This window comes from Pseudophryne corroboree, chromosome 3 (genome assembly GCF_028390025.1).
Source record: "Pseudophryne corroboree isolate aPseCor3 chromosome 3, aPseCor3.hap2, whole genome shotgun sequence".
Taxonomy (NCBI): Eukaryota; Metazoa; Chordata; class Amphibia; order Anura; family Myobatrachidae; genus Pseudophryne; species Pseudophryne corroboree.
Genome location: NC_086446.1, coordinates 466,310,612 through 466,334,538, shown reverse-complemented (window position 1 = coordinate 466,334,538; position 23,927 = coordinate 466,310,612). Strand labels below are relative to the sequence as shown.

The 23,927-nt window shown below is 47.7% G+C and overlaps 1 protein-coding gene across 1 annotated transcript in view; it reads left to right on the top strand.

Annotated features, from left to right (window-relative positions):
- PRKAR1A (protein kinase cAMP-dependent type I regulatory subunit alpha) overlaps window positions 1-23,927 on the top strand; it is a 174,410-nt gene that overhangs the window by 127,990 nt on the left and 22,493 nt on the right. The window contains exons 7-10 of the mRNA XM_063960728.1: window positions 3,165-3,323; window positions 3,406-3,466; window positions 13,398-13,519; window positions 15,492-15,573. Of these exons, the coding sequence (XP_063816798.1) occupies window positions 3,165-3,323; window positions 3,406-3,466; window positions 13,398-13,519; window positions 15,492-15,573 (424 nt within the window). The remainder of the gene's footprint in view (window positions 1-3,164; window positions 3,324-3,405; window positions 3,467-13,397; window positions 13,520-15,491; window positions 15,574-23,927) is intronic.

The window sequence follows — 23,927 nt, the reverse complement described above, 5'->3', positions numbered from 1 at the left end:
GAAGAGATGTACGTTGGTGTAGTGTGGTAATGGCCTTGTTGTGTGAGTACAAGTATTTTATATTGAATATGGTACAATACAGGTAACCAATGGAGGGATTGACAGAATGGCTCCACAGAACATCTGGCAAGGAAGATTAGTCTTGCTACAGCATTTAGAATGGATTGTAGTGGTTAGAGTCTATTTGGTAAGACCAGTCAGAAGACTACTGCAATAATCAATGCAGGAGATAATGGGGTATATTCAGTTGCGGTCGAATTCCGGCGTGAATTCGACCGTTTTTGGATTCGACACAATTCGACAGGCGAAACCCTCCTGCCGGGACCCGAATTCGACATATTCAATAAATAACGGGTTCGACAGTCCCGCTGTCGAAAAACGGACCAATTGACGAATAGTGGGCAGCCTGGATTCGACTTCATGGACCTCACAAAAGTGTTCAATAAATCCTGAAAAAAATTGCGTGGGGTCCCCTCTCCTAAGCATAACCAGCCTCGGGCTCTTTGAGCCGGTCCTGGTTGTAAAAATACAGGGAAAAAATTGACAGGGGTTCCCCCATATTTTAACAACCAGCACCGGGCTCCACTAGTCAGAGAGATAATGCCACAGCCGTGGGACACTTTTTTTATATAGGTCCCTGCGGCCGTGGCATTAAATCACCAACTAGTCACCCCTGGCCGGGGTACCCTGGAGGAGTGGGGACCCCTTAAATCAAGGGGTCCCCCCCTCCAGCCACCCAAGGGCCAGGGGTGAAGGGCCATCAGGCGCGCACAGCCAATCAGAAGAGTGCCATGACGTGGCGCTCCCTGATTGGCTGAAGGGACCCTCTTTGACAGCAGTCACAGAGGGTCCCGCCAGTCGGGGAAAGGGGTCCCATGTGTAAACATGGGACCCCTTTCAGTGCGTGGATTCGGGTACTTCGTTTTTGTTTTTTTTTTACCAAGTACGTGGATTACAAGAAGAGGACCGATCTACACTGGATTGTTGTGAGTATAATTTTATTTACAGGTACCCCGTGGATTCTACGTAGAGAAGGGGACCGACTCTTCGTGTCAACATAGGTAAGTATGTATGTATGTTGGTGTGCATGTATGTAATAAAGTTGTACTATCACGGTGTGTGCGTTGTGTTTTTTTGGGGGTATGTTTTTTGTAGTAGAACTACAGGTACCAGTGGGCCCGTTTTTCACCTGCATGCTGGTACTTGTGGTTCTCCAAGTATCAGCTTGCGGGGGAGGCTTGCTGGGACTTGTGGTTCTGCTGCAAAAAACAATATATTTTTTTCTTCACAAAAGGCTATCAGCCCCCCATTCGCTGCCCTTGGATGGTGGGGGGACAGCCTTGGGCTTCACCCCTGGCCCTTGGGTGGCTGGTGGGGGGGACCCCTTGATTTAAGGGGTCCCCACTCCTCCAGGGTACCCCGGCCAGGGGTGACTAGTTGGGGATTTAATGCCACGGCCGCAGGGACCTATATAAGTGTCCCCCGGCTGTGGCATTATCTCTCTGACTAGTAGAGCCCGGTGCTGGTGTTAAAAATACGGGGGACCCCTACGTCTTTTGTCCCCCGTATTTTTTGCACCAGGACCAGGCGCAGAGCCCGGTGCTGGTTGTTAAAATATGGGGGAACCCCTGTCAATTTCCCCTCCGTATTTTTACAACCAGGACCGTCTCAAAGAGCCCGAGGCTGGTTATGCTTAGGAGGGGGGACCCCACGCATTTTTTTCAGGAATTTTAACACTTTCAACACCCCTTCCAACTGAAAAACATGCACTGATCTCTCCATATTATTGTAGTTAGTAAAAAAAAATATATATATTCTTTTAAATTTTTTTATTAAATAATACTTGTGGCTCCTAAATAGACAAACCAAGTAGATAATCCCTTCTAATATAAATAGATATGCTATTGGCAATCAATAAAGCTTAAAAAAATACATGTTTTTAAACATTTTTATTAGATCACGACAGAAAAATGAGGCGGAATGAAATTGACGAAATGACTGTCGAAAAGCACTTTTGTCGAATTGACATTCTTCAATTGAATATACTTTTGTCGAAAAGCCGCATTTTAACATTGCAGACACGTCCAATTGAAAAAATGTTGAATTGCAAAAAGTCGAAAATGAAACAACAGGTTTTTTGTGTCGAAAATGACCCGTTTTTCGACCATTTCGGCAATTCGACCTCCAATTGAATATACCCCAATGAAAGCAGGGATTCGAGTTTTTACAGTGTCTAAAGTTTTGGTGAAGGATTAATGGTCCTGTCCTTGACCCCCTTGCTTCCATCAAAGGGAAATCTGAATGCTACAGCATACAGTGAAATGTGTGCAACTCTATGGAATAAATTTGGTGAAGAACCTTTCCTGTTTCAGGATGCAAGTGGCCATATGCATAAGTGCAGCCTATGAAAAAATAGTTTGCAGAGTTTGATGTGGAAGAACTTTTCTTGACTTGCTTCAACGCTAGGCCAGATCATTGACCAACCTAAGGCCAGGTACACAGTATCCAGTGACGGAGCGATGCAATATAACGATACATCATGCTGCCGTACAGACTGCACAGTGTGGTGGATGACTGCACAATGTGTAGTTGCCAATCACAATTAAAATGCATGCTGTCGTTTCATGTGGAAAACAATCTACCTGTATACACTGAGTGATGTGGCCGATATATATTTCCGTGTCGGAACGATATAGCGTCCGATTAATCTCCTAGGGTTTCCAGGCCTTATTCATGTTTCAGCTGAATGAATGCAAAATTCTGCAAACTCTAGTGGAAAGTGAGGCGTGAAGGCTATTATAGCAGCAAAGGGGGTGCCAACCCCATATTAATATCTATGGTATTTGAATGAAAAGCTTAACAAGCTCACATGGGTTTGATGTTCATGCATGTGTCGCCATGTTGTGTGTATGTATATAGAAATGGGCAGAACTCGCTTAGATCTGAAATCTGATGGTAAAACTTTCCAGTTTCTGCTATGGATCGTGACGTTTGTGGTCTTATTCTAGCAATGAAAGCTGCAGAATATAGGGAGAAATAAACCCAAATGCTTGCAGCTCTGCATAACCTTTTCTTTTCTAACGTGTTAGATTTCCTGCATCCTAAAAATTCTTGCTCTTTGTAAAATGTAAAGATTCATGAGAGATCCTACAAATGTTTTCCAGGTGTACGTCAGCAATGAGTGGATGACCAGTATTGGGGAAGGCGGCAGCTTTGGAGAACTGGCTTTGATTTATGGAACTCCTAGAGCCGCCACAGTGAAAGCTAAAACCAATGTTAAGTTGTGGGGAATAGACAGAGATAGTTACAGACGAATCCTTATGGTATGTCTGCTCACATTTTCGTTATCTGCATTGTGGTAATAACTCACGTCATATGCATATTAATGTATTTTTTTCGTTTCAGGGGAGTACCTTGCGGAAACGAAAGATGTATGAGGAATTTCTGAGCAAAGTGTCTATTCTAGGTAATTTAATAGATCCTTCATTCCTGTGTTACCGATTTATGTAGCTTTTCAGAGCAATGAGCTGATAAAAAGTGACCCATTATCCGTTAATCATTAGCCCATGTGCTGAGTGGAGAAGCCAATTTGAGACCTACCGTATCCTGTACTGTCAAACATTCTTCCTCTTTACACCTGATATACATTTTTGTATATGTTTGCAGAATAACTAATCACACTTAGATACATATATTTCTCTCTTTATTTTAGTACTTTGTGTAGAGCAGTGTTTCTCAAACCCAGTTCTTCTGGAACAATGACTGCATGTTTTCCAGATAAGCTAACTGAAGCACAGGTTATTAACGCAATAGATCTACAGATTATACTAATTTATTCCTGAGGATATCTTGAAAAATACACTGTCAGGGTACCATGAGGACATAGTTGGAGAAACACTGGTGTAGAGTAATCGTTTTTCCATAGTTTCCACCAGTACATAAACATGCATATAAACTGACAGGATTTATATATTGCTCTTTAATTACTCTGTGCAATATCACCTCCATCACCTGGTAGTAAGAAGTACAGAAGTTATTATTTACATTTATTAGCAGTTTGACTACTTTTAAGGAATTGTTTCTTGTATATCTCCTTGCCGGGAGTGTGGCTTGTAGTGAATTATAGACTCCTGCTCAGCCAGACCACCGGGCAAGCATCATAACTCAACTCTGGTCCATTTAATTGAAAATTCTGACCTTCCGTCTCAGGAGGAAGGTGGGGTTCCTGATGATTTAGACATATAGGAATCTTTGTATTTTTGGTTAGTATTCCTCTAAAAAACTAAGGCATGATAACCTTGGAGGTCTGTGTGTCGCACTGTCAATGTTCAGTACACAGGTCTTCTTTGTTCATGAAAAAAAAGAATCTGTACTCCTGATCTGATCCTTATTTCTTGTAATCAAGCATGTTTACATTTCTATACTTGTTTCTACCACTTTGATGGAAGGCTATTCCACTTGTCCACTATCCTTTATGTCCGGGGTGGGGAACCTCCGGCCCGCGGGCCGTATAAGGCCCGCGAAGCCGTTTGCTCCGGCCCACCCACTTCTCCCAGTGAGACACGCCGCCGCTCAGTCCGGCGGCAGCGTATCTCAGCTGTCAGTGTCAGGACAGGGAGGAGAGCGCGGCGGCGGCGTGTAGAACTTGAAACCAGCCGCCGGTTCGTGAGCCAATCAGGAGCCGCGGCTGCCGGTCCGCGAGCTCTGATTGGCTCTCGAACCGGCGGCTGGATTCAAGTCCTACACGCCGCCACCCAACATAGCCGCGCTCTCCTCCGTGTCCCGCCGAAAGGAGCGGTAAGTTGCACGGAAGGGGGGGGGGGGGGGGCGTCTGTATACCTGGCACTGTGGGGGGCATTTGTATACCTGGCACTGTGTGGGGGGCATCTGTATACCTGGCACTGTCGGGGCATTTGTATACCTGGCACTGTGGGGGCATCTGTATACCTGGCACTGTGGGGGGCATCTGCATACCTGGCACTGTGGGGGGCATTTGTATACCTGGCACTGTGGGGGCATTTGTATACCTGGCACTGTGGGGGCATCTGTATAACTGGCACTGTGGGGGCATCTGTATAACTGGCACTGTGGGGGCATCTGTATAACTGGCACTGGGGGCATCTGTATAACTGGCACTGTGAGGGGCATCTGTATACCTGGCACTGTGGGGTCATCTGTATACCTGGCACTGTGAGGGGCATTTGTATACCTGGCACTGTGAGGGGCATTTGTATACCTGGCACTGTGAGGGGCATTTGTATACCTGGCACTGTGGGGGGCATTTGTATACCTGGCACTGAGGGGCATTTGTATACCTGGCACTGTGAGGGGCATTTGTATACCTGGCACTGTGAGGGGCATTTGTATACCTGGCACTGTGAGGGGCATTTGTATACTTGGCACTGTGAGGGGCATTTGTATACTTGGCACTGTGGTGGCATTTGTATACCTGGCACTGTGAGGGGCATTTGTATACCTGGCACTGTGGGGGCAATTGTGGATCTGGCACTGCACTATTGGGGGCATATGTGTATCACGTCCCATTTTAACTGGCCACACCCATTTTTTGGCCGCGCGCGCCTCCGGCGCGCACACACAGTACCTCTATGGGGCAGACCTGCTGGGGGGCAGGTTAATTTTTTAAGTTGAGAATTTTTGTATGGCCCCCGAAGGATTTTATAAATATCCAAATGGCCCTCGGTAGAAAAAAGGTTCCCCACCCCTGCTTTATGTGAAGTAATTTTTCCTCAAGTTTCCTTTGAACTTAAATCTCTCCAGTTTCAGCATGTGTCCTTTTGTTCTAATACTCCTGTTCCTTTGAAGAATATTTCTCTCTTCTCTCCTGTACCTAGTTAAAGCCCATATATATCGCATTATACATATATATATATATATATATATATATATATATATATATATATATATATATATAATTAGTTTTGCTTTTTTCTCGTATATATTTGATGTGATACAATTACTGCGCTTATGGATGCTTGTTACTTATATATTTATTGTCTTTTCTGTCAGCCTAACGGGTCCTAACCAAACCCTTATTACGTGCTGCTGAGGTGGATTAATGCACTCTTAGAGTGTTAATATCTGTTTACATCTATATTTGTAAAATTATTTAACACAGCGCCAGGAGTGTTAGTGTTGGGGCTGTCTTTTCTGAAATACATAGTGAAAAATGACAGGAGCTGGTTGGTTGGTCATTTAGCACTAAATCTCTTACATCCTAGAGGATACTGGGGTCCATTTAGTACCATGGGGTATAGATGGGTCCACTAGGAGCCATGGGCACTTTAAGAATTTGATAGTGTGGGCTGGCTCCTCCCTCCATGCCCCTCCTACCAGACTCCGTTTAGAAAATGTGCCCGTAGGAGCCGGTCACGCTGAAGGAAGCTCCTGAAGAGTTTTCTGCATTTATTTTCTATGTTTGTTTTTCTCTTATGTCCTAGAGGATGCTGGGGACTCCGTAAGGACCATGGGGTATAGACGGGCTCCGCAGGAGACATGGGCACTATAAAGAACTTTAGAATGGGTGTGCACTGGCTCCTCCCTCTATGCCTCTTCTCCAGACCTCAGTTAGATCCTGTGCCCAGAGGAGATTGGGTGCACTACAGGGGAGCTCTCCTGAGTTTCTCTGAAATAATTTTGTTAGGTTTTTCATTTTCAGGGAGCACTGCTGGCAACAGGCTCCCTGCATTGTGGGACCGAGGAGGGAGAAGCAGACCTACTTAAGTGATAGGCTCTGCTTCTTAGGCTACTGGACACCATTAGCTCCAGAGGGAGTCGGAACGCAGGTCTCCCCCCGCCGTTCGTCCCAGAGCCGTGCCGCCGTCCTCCTCACAGAGCCGGAAGATTGAAGCCGGGTGAGTATAAGAAGAAAAGAAGACTTCAAGGCGGCAGAAGACTTCAGATCTTCACTGAGGTAAGCGCGCAGCGGTAACACTGCGCGCCATTGCTCCCACACACTACACACACTAGCGGGCACTGATGGGCGCAGGGGGGGACGCCCTGGGCAGCAATAATAACCTCTAGAACTGGCATTATAAAAGGCAATGCGGAGGCAGTTATTCTTTAAATCCCCCGCCAGTTTTGAGATTGAGCGGGACCGAAGCCCGCCGCTGGAGGGGGCGGAGCTTGGTCCCTCAGCACTAACCAGCGCCATTTCGCAGTGAGTGTATTAACACAGTGATTAATATAAAAAGCGCTATTATCTGGGAGTTTATTTTCCAGTGTCAGTTGGCGCTGGGTGTGTGCTGGCATACTCTCTCTCTGTCTCTCCAAAGGGCCTTATTGGGGAACTGCCTCCTTATAACTATATCCCTGTGGGGGTGTCGGTACGAGTGTGTCGGCATGTCTGATGCGGAAGGCTCAGCTAAGGAGGAGGTGAAGCAGATGATTGTGGTGTCTCCGTCGGCAATGCCGACTCATGATTGGATGGACATGTGGAATGTTTTAAATGCAAATGTGACCTTATTACATAAGAGATTGGACAAAGCAGAGTCCAGGGAAAAAGCAGGGAGTCAATCCATGGCTTCGGCTGGGTCACCGGGCCCTTCTGGGTCTCAGAAACGTCCCCTATCCCAAATAGCAGTCATTTATACCGACACGGATTCTGACTCCAGTGTCGACTACGATGAGGCGAGGTTACACCCAAGGGTGGCCAAAAGTATTCATTATATGATTGTTGCAATAAAAGATGTTTTGCATATCACAGATGACCCCTCGGTCCCTGACACGAGGGTGCTCATGTATAAGGAAAAGAAACCTGAGGTAACCTTTCCCCTATCCCATGAGCTTACTGAGTTATTTGAAAAAGCTTGGGAAACTCCAGATAAAAAACTGCAGATTCCCAAGAGGATTCTTATGGCGTATCCTTTCCCTGCACAGGACAGGGTACGTTGGGAATCCTCACCCAGGGTGGACAAGACTTTAACACGCCTGTCCAAGAAAGTGGCGCTACCGTCTCCGGACACGGCAGCCCTCAAGGATCCTGCGGGTCGCAGACAGGAAACTACTTTAAAGTCTATTTATGCGCATACTGGTGCTTTGCTCAGACCGGCAATAGCATCGGCATGGGTGTGTAGTGCAGTTGCAGCTTGGACAGATACCTTGTCAGCTGACCTTGGTACCCTAGATAGGGATACCATTTTATTGACCTTAGGACACATTAAAGACGCAGTCTTGTATATGAGGGACGCTCAAAGAGACGTTGGGCTGCTGGGTTCGAGAGCCAACGCCATGGCGATTTCTGCTAGGCGAGCCCTGTGGACCCACCAATGGACGGGTGATGCCGACTCAAAGAAGCATATGGAGGTTTCGACATACAAAGGTGAGGTTTTATTTGAGGAAGGTCTCGCGGACCTGGTTGCCACAGCTACCGCTGGTAAATCTACCTTTTTGCCTTTTGTTCCCCCGCAGCAAAAAACTCCACAATATCAGATGCAGTCCTTTCGGTCGCGTAAGTCCAGAAGAGGTCGGGGCTCATCTTTCCTCGCCAGGGGTAAGGGTAGAGGAAAGAGAGCACCTTCTCCGGCTAGTTCCCAGGAGCAGAAGTCCTCCCCGGCTTCTACTAAATCCACTGCATGACGCTGGGGCTCCACTGAGGGAGTCCGCATCGGTGGGGCACGTCTTCGACTCTTCAGCCAGGTCTGGGTTCTGTCAGACGTGGATCCTTGGGCGATGGATATTATATCCCAAGGCTACAAACTGGAATTCGAAGAGGTGCCCCCTCGCCGATTTTTCAAGTCTGCCTTGCCAGCTTCTCCCCCAGAGAGGGAAGTAGTGTTCGCTGCAATTCAAAAGCTGTATCAACAGCAAGTGATTGTCAAGGTTCCCCTATTCCAACAGGGGAAAGGGTACTATTCGACCCTGTTCGTGGTCCTGAAGCCGGATGGTTCGGTCAGACCCATTTTAAATCTAAAATCCCTAAACCTGTACTTGAGAAAGTTCAAATTCAAGATGGAATCGCTCCGGGCTGTGATCTCCAGCCTGGAAGGGGGGGATTTTATGGTGTCACTCAACATAAAGGATGCATACCTTCATGTCCCCATATATCCTCCTCATCAGGCGTACCTGAGATTCGCTGTACAGGACTGTCCTTACCAGTTTTAGACGTTGCCGTTTGGGCCCCGAGGATTTTCACCAAGGTGATGGCGGAGATGATGGTGCTCCTGCGCAGGCACTGAGTCACAATTATCCCATACTTGGACGATCTCCTGATAAAAGCAAGATCGAGAGATCAATTGCAGAAGAGCGTGTCGCTCTCCCTGAGAGTGCTACAACAACACGGTTGGATTCTCAATCTGCCAAAGTTACAATTGTTTCAACGACTCGACTATCATTCCTAGGCATGATTCTGGACACGGAACAGAAGAGGGTTTTTCTCCCGATGGAAAAAGCTCAGGACCTCCAGAACATGGTCAGAGACTTGCTAAAACCAAAAAGTGTCTGTTCATCAATGCACTCGAGTTCTGGGGAAAATGGTGGCAGCCTACGAGGCCATCCCCTTCGGCAGGTTTCATGCAAGGACGTTTCAGTGGGACCTCCTGGACAAGTGGTCCGGGTCCCATCTACTAATACAACATTAGAAGATAAGCCTGTCCCCCCCAGGCCAGGGTGTCTCTCCTGTGGTGGCTGCAAAGTGCTCACCTTCTAGACTGTCGCAGGTTCGGCATTCTGGACTGGGTTCTGGTGACCACAGACGCGAGCCTCCGAGGATGGGGAGCAGTCACACAAGGAAGACATTTTCAGGGGCTATGGTCAAGCCAGCAGGCTTGTCTACACATCAACGTACTGGAATTGAGGGCCATATACAACAGCCTACGACAAGCTGAGGATCTTCTTCGCGACCTACCGGTTCTGATTCAATCAGACAACGTCACAGCCGTGGCTCATGTAAACCGCCAAGGCGGGACAAGGAGCAGAGTGGCAACGGCGGAAGCCACCAGGATTCTTTGCTGGGCAGAAAATCACGTAAGCGCTCTGTCAGCGGTCATTCCGGGAGTGGACAACTGGGATGCGGACTTCCTCAGCAGACACTATCTCCATCCAGGAGAGTGGGGACTTCATCAAGAAGTTTTTACAAAGATAACAAGTCTTTGGGGAATTCCTCACATAGACATGATGGCGTCACGCCTCAACAAGAAGCTTCGGAGGTATTGTGCCAGGTCAAGGGACCCTCAGGCAGTAGCGGTGGACGCCCTGGTGACACCTTGGGTGTTTCAGTCGGTCTATGTGTTCCCCCCTCTTCCTCTCATCTCAAAAATATTGAGAATCATAAGACAAAAGAGTGAAAACAATACTCATTGTTCCAGATTGGCCTCGAAGGGCCTGGTATTCAGATCTTCAGGAAATGCTCACAGAAGATCCGTGGCCTCTTCCTCTCAGGGAGTACCTGTTACAACAGGGGCCCTGCGTGTTCCAAGACTTACCGCGGTTACGTTTGACGGCATGGCGGTTGAACGCCGAATCCTAGCTGGGAAAGGTATTCCGGAGGAAGTCATCCCTACTCTGATAAAGGCTAGGAAGGAGGTGACGGCAAAACATTATCACCGTATCTGGAGGAAGTATGTTTCTTGGTGTGAAGCCAAGAATGCTCCTACGGAAGATTTCCATCTGGGCTGTTTTCTCCACTTTCTACAGACAGGAGCGGATATGGGCCTAAAATTAGGCTCCATTAAGGTACAGATTTCGGCCCTGTCTATTTTCTTTCAGAAGGAATTGGCTTCTCTCCCAGAAGTCCAGACTTTTGTAAAGGGAGTGCTGCACATACAGCCTCTTTTTGTGTCTCCAGTGGCAACATGGGATCTTAACGTGGTGTTACAGTTCCTAAAATCTCACTGGTTTGAACCTCTTCAAAAGGTTGAATTAAAATTTCTCACTTGGAAGGTGGTCATGTTGTTGGCCTTGGCATCTGCAAGGCGTGTGTCTGAATTGGCGGCTTTGTCTCACAAAAGCCCCTATCTGATTTTCCATGTGGATAGAGCAGAATTAAGGACTCGTCCTCAATTTTTGCCTAAGGTCGTTTCATTGTTTCATATGAACCAACCTATTGTGGTACCTGTGGCTACGAATGACTTGGAGGATTCTAAGTCCCTTGATGTAGTCAGGGCCTTAAAAATTTATGTAGCCAGGACGGCTCGGGTTAGGAAAACAGAGGCACTGTTTGTCCTGTATGCAGCCAACAAGGTTGGCGCTCCTGCTTCTAAGCAGACTATTGCTCGCTGGATCTGTAACACGATTCAGCAGGCTCATTCTACGGCTGGATTGCCGTTACCAAATTCGGTAAAGGCCCATTCCACTAGGAAGGTGGGCTCTTCTTGGGCGGCTGCCCGAGGCGTCTCGGCATTACAGCTTTGCCGAGCAGCGACTTGGTTGGGTTCAAACACTTTTGCTAAATTCTACAAGTTTGATACCTTGACTGAGAAGGACCTCATGTTTGCTCAATCGGTGCTGCAGAGTCATCCGCACTCTCCTGCACGGTCTGGAGCTTTGGTATAATCCCCATGGTCCTTACGGAGTCCCCAACATCCTCTAGGACAGGCCTGGCCAACCTGTGGCTCTCCAGATGTAGTGAAACTACACATCCCAACATGCCCTGCCACAGTTTTAGCATTCCCTAATAACAAAACTGTGGCAAGGCATGATGGGACTTGTAGTTTTACAACAGCTGGAGAGCCACAGGTTGGCCAGGCCTGCTCTAGGACGTAAGAGAAAATAAGATTTTAAACCTACCGGTAAATCTTTTTCTCCTAGTCCGTAGAGGATGCTGGGCGCCCATCCCAGTGCGGACATATTTCTGCAAGGCTTGTATATAGTTATTGCTTACATAGGGGTTATGTTACAGTTAAGATCAGTCTTTGGCTGATACTTTTTTTTGTTCATACTGTTAACTGATTGCGTATATTCCATGTTATACGTTGTGGATGGTGTGGGCTGGTATGAATCTTGCCCTTAGATTAACAAAAATCCTTTCCTCGTACTGTCCGTCTCCTCTGGGCACAGTTTCTCTAACTGAGGTCTGGAGGAGGGGCGTAGAGGGAGGAGCCAGTGCACACCCATTCTAAAGTTCTTTATAGTGCCCATGTCTCCTACGGAGCCCGTCTATACCCCATGGTCCTTACGGAGTCCCCAGCATCTTCTACGGACTAGGAGAAAAAGATTTACCGGTAGGTTAAAAATCTTATTTTTTGGATTGTGGGAGGAAACCCACTTAAGCACGGAGAGAATATACAGACTCCACATATTTGGAGCCATGGTGGGAATGGAATCCATGGCCTCAGTGCTGTGAGGCAGTAATGCTAACCATTGCACCGTCTGTGCTGCCCAATCTTGCCTCAATACTCCATGTAACAGGAGATGCCTGGCATGAGTGAGCTGACGAGTCCTGTGCAACTCCGTTAGCACCGTGTATCCTAAATATTTTTTTTTTGCTGAAAATGTCTTATTCACATCGCTATGCGAATAGTACGCACATGCAGACTCTGCTGAGTAAAATGATATGCGGCATGTCTATATTATGTATGTGTCTGTGGCTGTAACTGCATACAAAATGGTACGTTACAGTGTTTTCTAGGAAAACAGCCACTGACACTGCATTTCGTATGCAGCCATGTTCGCGCACAGAATATAGTCATGCTGCTCTCATTTTAATCAGCATAAGCTGCTTGTGCGTTCTGTTTGCATCATTTTGTGAATAAGACTGATTTTTAATGGAAAAAGTCACACGTAAAGATGCTTTTCACTACGGCTTAACCACTTCAGCCGATATTGGCTATCCCGGAAGATTTCCAGGGCATGTCCAGCCAATCCGACAGGTAGTGCTGTTTCTAGTGGTGGGCAAGCCGTACGATCTCACGGGGCACCCGCCGTGGCACTTTGTGGATACATTCTGCGCCACCTCCTCCCTTTTCCCTAGTACTCTGCTCGGGAAGGGGGGCGGGGGGGGGGGGGGGGTTTGTGAAATGGCGTGACGGTTGCGCCATTATGTCACGACACAACTGCGTTATTCCACAAATCTCCGCCCCCCCAGAGCGGAGCGCATGGGAGGAGGGGGAGAGGGATTTCAATGCTGGCGGCTGCCAGTGAATATAAGGGCATAGTGGAAACATGAACTTTTGACACAGAAAATCTCTACTGTGAACATGGAGTAGGTACAAATTTATTAAATGGAAATATGTAGTAGAGGATTCTGATAACAGCTACATACATCTAGCCTCCCTGCACATTAACCCCTTCAGTGGTGTCTTTATTATTACTATGTCATACCTCCCAGGGTGGGTTCTTAAATGAATTGCCTGCTCGTTGCGCTGGGTGTCATGCTCGTTGCCATGGGTTTCGAGCGCTGGGTGTCATGCTCGTTGACAATGAGATGTATTGCTTTCCCCCAGAATCACTGGACAAGTGGGAACGGCTGACCGTAGCAGATGCTTTAGAACCTGTACAGTTTGAGGATGGGCAGAAAATTGTGATGCAAGGCGAGCCTGGGGATGAGTTCTTCATTATCCTGGAGGTGAGTCACGGAGAACCCTGCCTCGGTCTTTGTTTCAGAAGTACACTGCAATGATTTAAGCTGCGCTACCACCTAAAGCTGTGAGCATAACATTTCCATTGCAATATGGCAGTAAAACAGACTCTGGGGAGAGGGACAAATCAAGAGCCGCATTGTGTGAGACTTCTCCTTCTCTTTAGCGATAAAAAAACTTAAGTGTGTAGGGAAAAAAAGTATCCGTGGACAGAGTAGCTGAACATTGTCCTCTGTCTTATCCTATTTTTGTCTTAACCGCTTCACTGCTGAGGGGTTTTCATCCTTGTGCTGAGGCATTTTTCGTACATTAGCGCTCGTCACCTTCATTATCAATATTACTAATTTTGTTAATGCAGTACCCAGACAAATATATATATATATATATATATATATATATATATAAAAAGATTTTTTTTATTATTTTTTTCAGAAGACTTTGTATATTCAAGAAATATCATTGTATTAGTTTTTTTTACACATTTTACTACGTCAAACCCCAAAAGGAGCAAAAGTGGTGTTCTATTGCTATTTCAAGAAATGGAACTAAAGGCCTAATTCAGCATGAGTTGTACTTTTGTGAAAATTCGTAAAACTACAACTCCTCCCACTATCATGCAGTGGCAAGGCAACCCCACATGCCAGATCTTTCCCCCCTGCTAAAATGCAGGCGCTCGCTAAAAAGCGAAGTGCCCGCATCTTTAGGGTTTCCCCCTGTGTGAAGGTTGTTGGGCCAATATGTTTTGGGTCGCAGCGGCTGCGTATGATGTTTAGCAAACGGTCCGGACACGCCTCTGGACTGCATTCCCAACGCTGCTGCGCCGCCCAAAATATGCTGCAGTGCCGCCCTGTCACCGCCTGGTGCCGGCACTTAGACGGTGATCGCAATCTATGTCCAAACGCATGCGCACAGCAGTGTGGGAATCATCGATTAGCGATTTCCACACGTCATCAATCCAAACGCCCACTTCATGCCAATCACTCTGCGGCAACCAGTGCGACTGAAATGAATCGCTAGACCCTGTGCAAACTGCATTGTTCATTGTGCCTGTACGTCGTGCGTGCGCATTGCACCGCATACGCAGAACTGACGTGTTTTTTTTTAGCCTGAACGCTGCGCTGCGAACAATTGCTGCTAGCGATCATCTCGGAAGGACCCCCATGGTTTTATCCATTAGAGAGAAATTTTGCTGCTGTGATCAGGTCTGAATTAGGCCCATTGTCGGGTGAGCACCAGACAATAACTAGTAGTGGACAACATAATTTTAAAGAGTGGAACTCCCCTTTTTTTCAAATATGGGTGTCCACAAAGTTGCCAATGTCATTATGGGGGTAAGAGGGCATGCAATGCCCACCCCCATATTCGGGATACATTGCTGCCCTGGGACCAGCCCCACTGCTCGTGACTCCCCAAGAGTGATTTGTGCTGGTGGGGAGAAGTTAATTTTTTCTTTGGGCTCTTTGCTGTAGATAACAAGTGGGACTTGATATCCGCAGTTTTAAGCTATATGCGGAGCACGCGCCCTACACTTCCTTTGCAATGAAGGGTTTAATAGTGTGTTGTGCTTTAGAAGCTTGAAATATTCTACAGTTCACTTTTGTGCAGAAAAGTGTCTGATTTAGGCCATTACCCCTCGGGCTGTACATTTGCTTGTGCCTCTATAGGGGATTCATTAGTAAATGTGAGATTGTGTATCATCTTGTGATGAAATCTAGTAATACACCTTAAGAAAAGCCATTCATTGACTTGTAAGTTGCTGTTTTCTATATGCCAGTATATTTATCTGGTTATATGCTATATACACCCTCATATTGTGCTGTGTTAATAACGTTCATAGCAGTAACTTCAAAAGTAGAAACGTCTCAAAGTGTATCTGAATTAATATAAAATATTAATATAAAAAAAATAATCAAATGTTTGCTTAGACCTCCCTTTCAGTGTGTTTGATGTTCTTCATAGGGTACTGCAGCTGTGCTCCAGCGTCGCTCTGAGAACGAGGAGTTTGTGGAGGTGGGCCGACTGGGTCCTTCGGATTATTTTGGTGAGTTACATCTTTGTGTTGAGCTGCTGTAATCCAGAGATGATGATTATAAATGTTCCTGGCTGCAGAGTGTTTGGCATCCAGCAAAGTTTAAAGTTTTGCTAATGTTATAGTCTTAACAAGCACATAAAGGTGCTGCCACTCCCTACAAGAACACCAGGTAACTTTGTTTGCGGACACACCACATTGCAATACAAGGGTTGCACATATATTTATTGTTTTTGCATGTAGGGTAAATACTTGCTGCTTTTAGATGTAGCTCACAAATGCTGGGCAGCTTTATTTTTCTCTGACGTCCTAGTGGATGCTGGGAACTCCGAAAGGACCATGGGGGGTAGCGGCTCCGCAGGAGACTGGGCACAAAAGTAAAAGCTTTAGGACTACCTGGTGTGCACTGGCTCCTCCCCCTATGACCCTCCTCCAAGCCTCAGTTAGATTTTTGTGCCCAAACGAGAAGGGTGCACACTAGGTGGCTCTCCTGAGCTGCTTAGTGAAAAAGTTTAAGTATAGGTTTTTTATTTTCAGTGAATCCTGCTGGCAACAGGTTCACTGCACCGAGGGACTAAGGGGAGAAGAAGCGAACTCGCCTGCGTGCAGAGTGGATTGGGCTTCTTAGGCTACTGGACATTAGCTCCAGAGGGACGATCACAGGCCCAGCCATGGATGGGTCCCAGAGCCGCGCCGCCGGCCCCCTTACAGAGCCAGAAGACAGAAGAGGTCCTGGAAATCGGCGGCAGAAGGCGTCCTGTCTTCAATAAGGTAGCGCACAGCACCGCAGCTGTGCGCCATTGCTTTCAGCACACTTCACACTCCGGTCACTGAGGGTGCAGGGCGCTGGGGGGGGGGGGCGCCCTGAGACGCAATAAAAACACCTTAGATGGCAAAAAATACATCACATATAGCTCCTGGGCTATATGGATGCATTTAACCCCTGCCAGTTTATCCTTAAAAAAGCGGGAGAAAGGCCGCCGAGAAGGGGGCGGAGCCTATCTCCTCAGCACACTGGCGCCATTTTCCCTCACAGCTCCGTTGGAGGGAAGCTCCCTGACTCTCCCCTGCAGTCCTGCACTACAGAAACAGGGTAAAACAAGAGAGGGGGGGCACTAATTTGGCAGATAAATCAATACAGCAGCTATATAAGGGAAAAACACTTATATAAGGTTATCCCTGTATATATATAGCGCTCTGGTGTGTGCTGGCAAACTCTCCCTCTGTCTCCCCAAAGGGCTAGTGGGGTCCTGTCCTCAGAGCATTCCCTGTGTGTGTGCTGTGTGTCGGTACGTTGTGTCGACATGTATGAGGAGGAAAATGGTATGGAGGCGGAGCAATTGCCTGTAATAGTGATGTCACCCCCTAGGGAGTCGACACCTGACTGGATGGTCTTATGGAAGGAATTACGTGATAGCGTCAGCACTTTACAAAAGACTGTTGACGACATGAGACAGCCGGCAAATCAGTTATTACCTGTACAGGCGTCTCCAACACCGTCAGGGGCTCTAAAGCGCCCGTTACCTCAGATGGTCGACACAGACCCAGACACGGACACTGACTCCAGTGTCGACGGTGAGGAAACAAATGTATTTTCCAGTAGGGCCACACGTTACATGATCACGGCAATGAAGGAGGTTTTGAACATTTCTGATACTACAAGTACCACAAAAAGGGTATTATGTGGGGTGTGAAAAAACTACCCGTAGTTTTTCCTGAATCAGATGAATTAAATGAGGTGTGTGATGAAGCGTGGGTTTCCCCCGATAAAAAACTGCTGATTTCTAAAAAATTATTGGCATTATACCCTTTCCCGCCAGAGGTTAGGGCGCGTTGGGAAACACCCCCTAGGGTAGATAAGGCGCTCACACGCTTATCAAAACAAGTGGCGTTACTGTCTCCTGATACGGCCGCCCTCAAGGAACCAGCTGATAGGAAGCTGGAAAATATCCTAAAAAGTATATACACACATACTGGTATTATACTGCGACCAGCAATCGCCTCAGCCTGGATGTGCAGTGCTGGGGTGGCTTGGTCGGATTCCCTGACTGAAAATATTGATACCCTGGACAGGGACAGTATATTATTGACTATAGAGCATTTAAAGGATGCATTTCTATATATGCGAGATGCACAGAGGGATATTTGCACTCTGGCATCAAGAGTAAGTGCGCTGTCCATTTCTGCCAGAAGAGGGTTATGGACGCGACAGTGGTCAGGTGATGCGGATTCCAAACGGCATATGGAAGTATTGCCGTATAAAGGGGAGGAGTTATTTGGGGTCGGTCTATCGGACCTGGTGGCCACGGCAACGGCTGGGAAATCCACCTTTTTACCCCAGGTCACCTCTCAGCAGAAAAAGACACCGTCTTTTCAGGCTCAGTCCTTTCGTCCCCATAAGGGCAAGCGGGCAAAAGGCCACTCATATCTGCCCCGGGGCAGAGGAAGGGGAAAAAGACTGCAGCAGGCAGCCTCTTCCCAGGAACAGAAGCCCTCCCCCGCTTCTGCCAAGTCCTCAGCATGACGCTGGGGCCTTACAAGCGGACTCAGGCACGGTGGGGGCCCGTCTCAAGAATTTCAGCGCGCAGTGGGCTCACTCGCAAGTGGACCCCTGGATCCTGCAGGTAGTATCTCAGGCGTACAAATTGGAATTCGAGACGTCTCCCCCTCGCCGGTTCCTGAAGTCTGCTTTACCAACGTCTCCCTCCGACAGGGAGGCGGTATTGGAAGCCATTCACAAGCTGTATTCCCAGCAGGTGATAATCAAGGTACCCCTCCTACAACAGGGAAAGGGGTATTATTCCACGCTGTTTGTGGTACCGAAGCCGGACGGCTCGGTGAGACCTATTTTAAATCTGAAATCCTTGAACACTTACATACAAAGGTTCAAATTCAAGATGGAGCCACTCAGAGCAGTGATAGCGAACCTGGAAGAAGGGGACTATATGGTGTCTCTGGACATCAAGGATGCTTACCTCCATGTCCCAATTTGCCCTTCTCACCAAGGGTACCTCAGGTTTGTGGTACAGAACTGTCACTATCAGTTTCAGACGCTGCCGTTTGGATTGTCCACGGCACCCCGGGTCTTTACCAAGGTAATGGCCGAAATGATGATTCTTCTTAGAAGAAAAGGCGTCTTAATTATCCCTTACTTGGACGATCTCCTGATAAGGGCAAGGTCCAGGGAACAGTTAGAGGTCGGAGTAGCACTATCTCAAGTAGTACTACGACAGCACGGGTGGATTCTAAATATTCCAAAATCGCAGCTGATTCCGACGACACGTCTGCTGTTCCTAGGGATGATTCTGGACACAGTCCAGAAAAAGGTGTTTCTCCCGGAGGAGAAAGCCAGGGAGTTATCCGAGCTAGTCAGGAACCTCCTAAAACCAGGCCAAGTGTCAGTGCATCAATGCACAAGGGTCCTGGGAAAAATGGTGGCTTCTTACGAAGCGATTCCATTCGGCAGATTCCACGCGAGAACTTTTCAGTGGGATCTGCTGGACAAATGGTCCGGATCGCATCTTCAGATGCATCAGCGGATAACCCTGTCTCCAAGGACAAGGGTGTCTCTCCTGTGGTGGTTGCAGAGTGCTCATCTTCTAGAGGGCCGCAGATTCAGCATTCAGGACTGGGTCCTGGTGACCACGGATGCCAGCCTGAGAGGCTGGGGAGCAGTCACACAGGGAAGAAATTTCCAGGGCTTGTGGTCAAGCATGGAAACGTCATTTCACATAAATATCCTGGAACGAAGGGCCATTTACAATGCCCTAAGTCAAGCAAGGCCTCTGCTTCAGGGTCAGCCGGTGTTGATCCAGTCGGACAACATCACGGCAGTCGCCCACGTAAACAGACAGGGCGGCACAAGAAGCAGGAGGGCAATGACGGAAGTTGCAAGGATTCTTCGCTGGGCGGAAAATCATGTGATAGCACTGTCAGCAGTGTTCATTCCGGGAGTGGACAACTGGGAAGCAGACTTCCTCAGCAGACACGACCTCCACCCGGGGGAGTGGGGACTTCACCCAGAAGTCTTCCACATGATTGTAAACCGTTGGGAAAAACCAAAGGTGGACATGATGGCGTCCCGCCTCAACAAAAAACTAGACAGATATTGCGCCAGGTCAAGGGACCCTCAGGCAATAGCTGTGGACGCTCTGGTAACACCGTGGGTGTGCCAGTCAGTGTATGTGTTCCCTCCTCTGCCTCTCATACCCAAGGTACTGAGAATCATAAGAAGGAGAGGAGTAAGGACTATACTCGTGGCTCCGGATTGGCCAAGAAGGACTTGGTACCCGGAACTTCAAGAGATGCTCACGGAGGACCCGTGGCCTCTACCTCTAAGAAAGGACCTGCTCCAGCAGGGACCCTGTCTGTTCCAAGACTTACCGCGGCTGCGTTTGACGGCATGGCGGTTGAACGCCGGATCCTGAAGGAAAAAGGCATTCCGGATGAAGTCATCCCTACCCTGATCAAAGCCAGGAAGGATGTAACTGTGCAACATTATCACCGTATTTGGCGTAAATATGTTGCGTGGTGTGAGGCCAGGAAGGCCCCTACAGAGGAATTTCAACTGGGTCGTTTCCTGCATTTCCTGCAAACAGGACTGTCTATGGGCCTCAAATTAGGGTCCATTAAGGTTCAAATTTCGGCCCTGTCGATATTCTTCCAAAAAGAACTAGCTTCTGTTCCTGAAGTTCAGACGTTTGTCAAGGGAGTACTGCATATACAGCCTCCTTTTGTACCTCCAGTGGCACCTTGGGATCTCAATGTAGTGTTGGGATTCCTAAAATCACATTGGTTTGAACCACTCACCACTGTGGACTTAAAATATCTCACATGGAAAGTGGTAATGCTGTTAGCCCTGGCTTCAGCCAGGCGTGTCTCAGAATTGGCGGCTTTATCCTATAAAAGCCCTTACCTAATTTTTCATACGGACAGGGCAGAATTGAGGACTCGTCCTCAATTTCTCCCTAAGGTGGTTTCAGCGTTTCACTTAAACCAGCCTATTGTGGTACCTGCGGCTACTAGGGACTTGGAGGATTCCAAGTTGCTGGACGTAGTCAGGGCCCTGAAAATATATGTTTCCAGGACGGCTGGAGTCAGAAAATCTGACTCGCTGTTTATCCTGTATGCACCCAACAAGCTGGGTGCTCCTGCTTCTAAGCAGACTATTGCTCGTTGGATTTGTAGTACAATTCAGCTTGCACATTCTGTGGCAGGCCTGCCACAGCCAAAATCTGTAAAAGCCCATTCCACAAGGAAAGTGGGCTCATCTTGGGCGGCTGCCCGAGGGGTCTCGGCTTTACAACTTTGCCGAGCAGCTACTTGGTCAGGGGCAAACACGTTTGCTAAATTCTACAAATTTGATACCCTGGCTGAGGAGGACCTGGAGTTCTCTCATTCGGTGCTGCAGAGTCATCCGCACTCTCCCGCCCGTTTGGGAGCTTTGGTATAATCCCCATGGTCTTTTCGGAGTTCCCAGCATCCACTAGGACGTCAGAGAAAATAAGAATTTACTTACCGATAATTCTATTTCTCATAGTCCGTAGTGGATGCTGGGCGCCCATCCCAAGTGCGGATTGTCTGCAATACTTGTACATAGTTATTGTTACAAAAATCGGGTTAATATTGTTGTGAGCCATCTTTTCAGAGGCTCCTCTGTTATCATGCTGTTAACTGGGTTCAGATCACAAGTTGTACGGTGTGATTGGTGTGGCTGGTATGAGTCTTACCCGGGATTCAAAATCCTTCCTTATTGTGTACGCTCGTCCGGGCACAGTATCCTAACTGAGGCTTGGAGGAGGGTCATAGGGGGAGGAGCCAGTGCACACCAGGTAGTCCTAAAGCTTTTACTTTTGTGCCCAGTCTCCTGCGGAGCCGCTACCCCCCATGGTCCTTTCGGAGTTCCCAGCATCCACTACGGACTATGAGAAATAGAATTATCGGTAAGTAAATTCTTATTTTAAGTGCACACGTTTTAAATTCAAACATTACTTTTATTAAAACATTTTTCATACTACCTCCCTGCCTCACTCCTGCAGTCTCCCTTCCTAGCCAAGTACTCCGCACCATCATTACACCCTCTATATCCCTTCCTTCCAAATTAATTTTACCTCAACGCTACAGCAATCCTGATAATCTCATTCACATCTCTCCCACAAACTCCTACCCCCCCTATCCTGTGCCCTCTGGAATACCAGATCTGTTTGCAACAAACTGGTCCCTACTCATGACCTTTTTATTTCCAACTCCCTGCATCTCCTGACCATTACAGAAACCTGGATTACTCCCTATGGCACCACTTCTCCTCCTGCTGCTCTCTCTGCTGGGGGCCTCACATTCTCACATACACCCCGACCCGGGGGTCGCCATGATGGTGGTGGTGAGATCCTTGTACCCTCTAGCTACACATACCAACTTATACCTTCAGAACCGTCCTTTACATTCTCTATATTTGAGGTCCATGCGATATGCCTCTACCAATTTACTAATCTGCGAGTTACTGTCATTTACCGTCCACCTGTAATTTCCTTCAAATTCCTCGACAACTTTGATTCCTGGCTACCTCCCTTCCTCTCTTCTGACATTCCCTCCATTAGCCTAGGTGATTTCAACATCCTGCATCGCCTGCATCTAGACTCCTTAACCTCACCTCTTCACTTGGTCTCTCCCAGTGGACCACCTCACCCTCCCATATGAACGGGTGCTCACTGGATCATCGCTGCGATATTTCTGATTTCTCCAATCCCCTTTTCTCTAACGTCCTAGAGGATGCTGGGGACTCCGTAAGGACCATGGGTAATAGACGGGCTCCGCAGGAGACATGGGCACTTTAAGAGACTTTGGGTGTGCACTGGCTCCTCCCTCTATGCCCCTCCTCCAGACCTCAGTTTGAGACTGTGCCCAGAGGAGATGGGTGCACTGCAGGGAGCTCTCCTGAGTTTCCTGCTAAGAAAGTATATTTGTTAGTTTTTTTATTTTCAGGGAGCACTGCTGGCAACAGACTCCCTGCATCGAGGGACTGAGGGGAGAGAAGCAGACCTACTTAAATGATAGGTTCTGCTTCTTAGGCTACTTGACACCATTTGCTCCAGAGGGAGTCTGAACACATGTTCGCCCTTGACGTTCGTCCCAGTTCCGCGCCGCCGTCGTCCTCACAGAGCCAGAAGAAAGAAGCCGGGTGAGTATGAGAAGAAAGAAGGCTTCAAATGGCGGCAGAAGACTTCATTGATCTTCACTGAGGTAGCGCACAGCACTGCAGCTGTGCGCCATTGCTCCCATACACCTCACAAACGGCAGTCACTGTAAGGGTGCAGGGCGCAGGGGGGGCGCCCTGGGCAGCAATATAAACCTCTTATTTGGCAAAAGAGAGCATATATACAGCTGGACACTGTATATATGCATGAGCCCCCGCCAATTTTACACTTTTAGCGGGACTGAAGCCCGCCGCCGAGGGGGCGGGGCTTCTCCCTCAGCACTCACCAGCGCCATGTTTTTCTCCACAGCACCGCTGAGAGGAAGCTCCCCAGACTCTCCCCTGCTTATACCACGGTAGAAGAGAGGGTTTTAAAGAAGAGGGGGGGCACATAATTCGGCGCAGATAATAATAACAGCGCTACGGGGTAAACATTAAATTGCTGTGTTTTTCCTGGGTCCTATTGCGCTGGGGTGTGTGCTGGCATACTCTCTCTCTCTGTCTCTCCAAAGGGCCTTGTGGGGGAATTGTCTTCAGAAGAGCATTCCTTGAGTGTGTGGTGTGTCGGTACGTGTGTGTCGACATGTCTGAGGTAAAAGGCTCTCCTAGGGAGGAGATGGAGCAAATGTGTGTGGTGTCTCCGTCGACAACGCCGACGCCTGATTGGATATGTGAAATTAAGTGCTAAGATGAATTTATTGCACAAAAGATTAGAGAACAGACAGGGAATCTACCCATGTCTGTCCCTATGTCACAGAGACCTTCAGAGTCTCACAACGCTCACTATCCAAAATAATAGACACTGATATCGACACGGAGTCTGACTCCAGTGTCGACTACGATAATGCAAAGTACTGCCAAAACTGGCAGTAAAGTATTCAATATATGATTATTGTAATAAAAGATGTTTTGCATATCACTGATGACTCATCTGTTCCTGACACGAGGGTACACATGTTTAAGGGGAAGAAAGCTGAGGTAAATTTCCCTCCTCTCATGAAGAAAAAGAACGGGAATCTCCAGACAAGAAGCTGCAGCTTCCCAAAAAGAATTCTCAGGGAGTATCCTTTCCCTAAATGGGGCCAGGATACGATGGGAATCTTCCCCTAGGGTGTACAAGGCATTGACACGTTTACCCAAAAAGGTAGCACTGACTTTACAGCTATCCTCAGGG